The sequence below is a fragment of the Thamnophis sirtalis genome, unplaced genomic scaffold (genome assembly GCF_051295495.1).
Source record: "Thamnophis sirtalis isolate CommonGarterSnake01/CBP01778 unplaced genomic scaffold, rThaSir2_p1.2 scaffold_6, whole genome shotgun sequence".
NCBI lineage: Eukaryota > Metazoa > Chordata > Lepidosauria > Squamata > Natricidae > Thamnophis > Thamnophis sirtalis.
Window position 1 is genome coordinate 89200639 of NW_028261386.1, and position 6000 is coordinate 89206638.

Sequence of the window (6000 nt, forward strand, 5' to 3'; positions counted from 1 at the left end):
ATATTGGACCCGTGCCCCTCCTGGCTGGTCTCGACTAGCAGGGAGGTGACACGTGGCTGGATCCAGACGATAGTTAACACCTCTCTCTGGGAGGGATCCCTCCACTATAACATAATACAAAAATTATGCGCCTTTATATATTTATGCATCTAATATACTTTTCACTGATTTTTAAGTATCACTTTAGTTTTGTAATGTATTTTGTGTTTTATTCCCTTTTTTCTTTTTTGTTAGTATTTTTAAAAAACAATGTTGCATTAATTTGTTTGTGGTGAGAGAAACATTTTGGATATCAGATTGATTTAACATATTATTTTTTTATGCTAGGGGCCAAAAAAAGAAAGAAAGAAAGAACAACAGTTGTATTAGGTAACTGTATTTATTCCTGATTTACGTAAGAATATAGAAACCACAGGTGAAATGTACATCAAAATAATATTTGTCTACAACGGCATGTTTTTACTGCAGGCAACAAAACCCCTAGGTTAGCAAGTGCTAAAATAACGAAAGTATTCTCTTGGTTGAAATCAGAAGGTGAGAAGCAGAATTCAAAAGTTTTATGAAGTCTTACTATGATAGTCTTCAATTATAGACAGAACTAGCTACCACAATTTCATGGTATGCACATTTCTGCTACAACAAACTGGCATATAGAGTACTTTTTTTCTGGAAACATTTAAACAAAACCATCCTGCAGTTAATGGACAAGCGAGCTATGAAAGTTTTGGAAATATTAAATTGTAAAGCAAAAGTGTAGCAGTTTAAGCGTTCAGTGTTAATTTAATATTAACTCACCTGATTGTTAAGTGATTTGTTTTCAATTGGTGTCCAAGAACTGAACCGTGTATGCAGGATTTCCATTATTTGATGCGGACTCTGTCTGTCACTTATAGGGTGTCCTAAGCTTTTCAAATGTCAGCACGAGGTGTATATATTGTATGAACTATAATTATTCAGGTAATAGTCACTTTCATCTGCTGTTAATTCTGTTGTACACATCAATTAGATTCCTATTAGTGGCTAGAAATGGAATAATGGTGTAACTTTCAAGCTCAAGAATAAATACTGAGTTCTAAATTCAACTAAAATCTATATCCTAATCACAAAACCTCTAAAAACAAGCTGAACATTTGGAGTGTGTCTTTAGTTTCTTCAAATTATTCTGGATCCCGTGTCAATTTTTTGAAATATATATCCTATTATAAAACAAGAAACATAGGATTTCATATTTATGCTATTAATGTTATGTATTATTAATAGTGGTGGAAACAAAATATGGTGTTTGATTAAAATAGGGCAATACTGTAAAATAGAGGCAGTTTATTGTAATTGGCAGCAGGATAAAAAACCTGGAAATCAGGAATATTAATCCTGCCTTAGATACAATGCCTGTTCTGTGAATCTGAACCAGATTCACCAGAATCTGAGTCACTCTCTCAGCCCTAGGATGAAGGCAATAGTAAACCAGTTACAAACACAGGGACTAGTCCAAGCAGTCTACTAACAGTCAAAACTGACTTAAAACCACACAGAGAGAGAACTATAAAACTTGGATTGATTTTTGTGCAGTCCAGCTTGGTGGCTTTGGGCCATCACGCTCTCTAAGCCCAAATCACATCACAGGGTTGTTGTGGGGAAAATAGGAAGGAGAAGGTGTATTGAATATGTTCATTGTCTTGAGTTATTTGTAAAAATAGTAAAGGCTGGATAAAAATAAAATAAATAAATACATATTGGCCTTCTGTAATCTGACATATACGCTGGGCCTACAACACGCATCGTCCCCCTATCAAAAAGGGCATTGTTTGTGCAAGTTCTGGGGGGAGCTATAATGTGCAGAAGGGGTTGAAGTATGAATTCTGAACTGGGAATGCTATCTCATGGGTAATCTCTAGAAGTTAGTAACTTTATCAGAATGAATAAATACTTTTCATATTGTATGATTACCCTTCGCTACATCCTTTGGTTTTTTTTCAAATATTACTTGGATATCCATCAATCCATGTTGAGTGAGATATTAACATCAATTAATTTGCATCATGATAATTTGGCCACATGAAAAAACTACGATGGTATTTTAATTTATCCTCAGTATTAGTAACTGGATCAAAAATTGGTACTACCTGATGCTATTGGGTGAGCTCTACATACTATACATCTGAAGAAATCCCTGTTCACCTTTTCTATCTTTACATTTACTTTAGAATTATTAAAGTTCTTTTCTCTGAAGCTATTAACAGTATGAAACATCAGGAAGGGGTCAATGAGCTGAAGAGCTTTCGATCACTTGTTCTAGACTCTGTACATGGACACTTTTTTCATTCTTGCACAAACTCTTTGGAGGAACAATTGTTTAAAACGTGGGGTTAAAATGCAGGAAATATATCAGTGACTACTACCAATATGTGTGTGTGGAAGGGGGGAAATCAAATACAAAGTTATTAGTTTCTTATTAAAACATACACTTTTTCTTTTCAAAAACTCCATTGTGGATTTTGTGATTGGGGGGGTTGTGACACCTCAATATAAGAAAGACAGGATAGAAAGAAAAGGGATTAAAGCTCAATAATATTCACTGGAAAAGCAAAAAGGGGAGATTTTCCTCCTCTAACATTCCAAGTTTCGATCTTGTTTTCACTCTTTCTTTTTGATAGGCTAATTTTGAATGTTTTCATTATAAGGGAAATAATTGCACTCTGAAATGAATTTGAATCCTATTAACCTTATACTACAAATTAAGCTTTTGTGTATCAGTCTTGGGATTCAGTACTATGACGTGTTTTGTTCTTTTTAGTCTAAGAGAATACCAACTCCGCAGTTTCTGAAACACAGCACACACAATACACACATCCCGACCCCTCAGTATCCTCTGTATCCATTCACACGTTCGAACAAATAAATAATCACAGGTAGATCAACTACTTTACCTTAAGAATTGATGGATCTTTCCCTTCCGAGAAAAGCCAGTACTGTTGGCTGAAGGTCTTCTCCACATCTCCATAGGAACCAATGTACACAATACAACATACCTTGGGCTTTTAGCCAACACTGGCTGACTCAGGACCAGAGGAAAATATTTCTTGTCCAGTTTGAATCTATTTACAAGGGCAAAGTTCCTTGGATTTCTATGGCACTGTAGCACTGTATCTATCAACCTGTATGACAGTATTTCTTCTGATGGGGCTTTGATTAAAAAAGAGAGAACGAGAGAGATAAAGATCTTCCTAGAAAGGGAAGCTGAATTTAAAAAAACCCAAACTTTCATACATTGCTGCTGCACAGATCCAGCCTGCAGCCTTGAGTTTGACATCCCTATACTATTTTTCCTTGCTAAAAAAAAAAAAACCCCAAGAAAACACCTGCAAATTCCTTCTACTTTTTCCCTTTTAAACAATATCAGCTTGAATTTAAAAAGCCCCTTGCATTAGTGGAAACCTGATAAGTGGAAATAAGACCTCTCCAAATCAGCTGTGAACATGAGTTCTTGTAGTTTGTAGTAATAGAACCTGCAGGACACAGGCAACAAAAGCAATGCTTGCAGAAAAAGGCTGTTCTCATAGCGAGTTTAGTATTCTCTGTAACTTCTAAGCAAGTCTACTCCAACTTTTCTTTAATTTCCTGCCCAGTTACACCTCCTTCCCAGAGGTGGTATTCAATAGTTCTGACAGGTTCTGGAGAACCAGTAGCGGAATTTTTGAGAGTGGGGAGGGAATGGGGATTTTGCGGTATTCCTTTCCCTGTCACGCCCAAAGCCATGCCCACAGAACCGGCAGTAAAAAAAAATTGAATCCCACCACAGCTCCTTACCCACATCTTATTTCAGTTTTGTGGCCAGCTTCTCCTACTCTTCCCCAGTGAATCTACTCTTTTCTTGTTCCATTTCCACCATTCTTTTGGGTCACCTATGCTAAGAAGAGAAGAGGGGATGTATGCTTAAAGTGGGGAAGCTGTGTTCATTTAAATATATGGCATATAACACAAATGCAATCCTATCTATCTCTTCCCAAAAAATTTCCTGATTTTTAGGATTAATTAGGGAGAAAGCAATCTTGAGAGTCACTTTGACTACTTCAGTTAGACTAAGGATCAAGGTATTCTTTTGCTTACCTGGACATCAGCTTCTTCTATTAGTTGACCACATCATGCGTTAAGATGCAGCACATTTGTCATTAAGCCACCATAACATGAAGAGGGTCCACATCCCCAGTGGCAATTTCCATGAGTATCCACATCAAATAGCAATAAAAGTAGGGATTCGATTTTCCAGAAAGCAGAAGCAACTTACCACTGAATAACACCTCTGAAACAATTAAAACCTGTCAATATCTATCATAGTGAGAATTACTGTGGTCCCCACTTATATGGAAGGGATCAGATGAGTAAAGCTCAGCAGAGAAAGGGTATTATTACTGTGAGAATCAAGCTATGATGCTAATCAGCCATCAATATGATTTCCATATGAAACCACTCACTTTCACACAATAAGTGTCTGGCATGTTTTTTATTTCCTCTTCACCAATCAGCTGAAAATAATAAGACCATGCACATATAGGCGGCTAATTACCTGAAAGCAACTAACACACACATACATACACACGCACGCAACAGAGATGATTATGGAATCCTTGCTGCTCTCTGAGCTTGGTTGTCTGCTTGCAGACAAATGTCTGAGACTGTTTTCTCACTCACGGTTATTAAATGGGTGAGATCAATGTACACCTGAAAATGACCGTTGTCTTACCTGAACGGTCCTTCTATGGGTGCTGCGAAGGGAATCCAATCATGGGTTAACTAAGCCCTCTAGCCTTGAGACTGAGTATGTAAATTTCTAAGCCACGCCTCCTCTGGCTGGACTTCCTTCCTCTATTCAGTCTCGCACGAAGTCCGCCGAAGAGCAAATATGTCAATGTCAATCAGGCCGCCGGCAATTCAAGCGGACAAGTCCAGTCATTTAGTCATTTTTTAGTCATTTTATTGACATTTATAGGCCGCCCTTTTCCCTAAGGGGACTCAGGGCGGCTTACATTTCATAGGAGGGGAGTGTAAGACAGGACACAAAAGAAATGTGAATAAAGGAAAATAACCAATAAAAACACAACATTCATTCGACATTCGGGCGGGGCGAGATTAGGATCTTATCCCCAGGCCTGACGGGATAGCCAGATCTTGAGGGCTGTGCGGAAGGTCTGGACGGTGGTGAGGGTGCGAATCTCCACGGGGAGATCGTTCCAAAGCATCGGAGCTGCAACCGAGAAGGCTCTCCTCCGCGTAGTCGCCAGTCAGCACTGACTGGCGGATGGAATTCGAAGGAGGCCTACTCTATGCGATCTGATGGGACAAAGGGAGGTAATTGGCAGAAGGCGGTCTCTCAAATAGTCAGATCCACTACCATGAAGGGCTTTATGAATGGTGAGTAGCACCTTGAAGCGCACCCGGAGATCAACAGGTAGGCAGCGCAGCTCACGGAGGATCGGTGTTATGTGGGCGAACCGCGGTGCGCCCACAATCACTCGCGCGGCTGCATTCTGGACTAGCTGAAGTCGCCGGATGCTCTTCAAGGGCAGCCCCATGTAGAGCACATTGCAGTATTCCAGCCTAGAGATCACAAGGGCTCGAGTGACTGTTGTGAGAGCCTCCCGGTTCAGGTAGGGCCGCAATTGGCGTACCAGGCGAACCTGGGCAAATGCCCCCCTGGTCACAGCTGACAAATGGTGGTCAAAAGTCAGCTGTGGGTCCAGGAGGACTCCCAAGTTGCGGACCCTGTCTGAGGGGTATAAAATTTGACCCCCCCAGCCTGATTGATGGAACGTTGGCCAAATTTTTGGGAGGGAAACACAACAGCCACTCGGTCTTGTCTGGGTTGAGTACCAGTTTGTTAGCTCTCATCCAGTCCTTAACGGCCTCAAGACCCCGGTTCATCACGTCCACCGCTTCATTGAGTTGACACGGGGCGGACAGATACAGCTGTGTATCGTCCGCGTATTGATGGTATTTTATCCC

At 40.0% G+C, this 6000-nt stretch overlaps 1 protein-coding gene across 6 annotated transcripts in view; it reads right to left on the reverse strand.

Annotated features, from left to right (window-relative positions):
- The window catches only part of ECT2L (epithelial cell transforming 2 like), a 106541-nt gene extending 103547 nt beyond the window's left edge, over positions 1-2994 (reverse strand). For 5 of the 6 annotated variants that reach the window (XM_087718360.1, XM_087718359.1, XM_087718357.1 and 2 more), the window contains exons 1-2: positions 2928-2994; positions 796-1020 (exon numbers count right to left, since the gene is read on the reverse strand). In XM_087718360.1, the coding sequence (XP_087574486.1) occupies positions 796-861 (66 nt within the window). In that variant the 5' untranslated portion in view covers positions 862-1020; positions 2928-2994. Of the gene's footprint in view, positions 1-795; positions 1804-2927 lie in introns of those variants that run through there. The other variant, XM_087718358.1, reaches the window with a different exon arrangement.
- Between the last annotated feature and the right edge of the window lie 3006 nt (positions 2995-6000).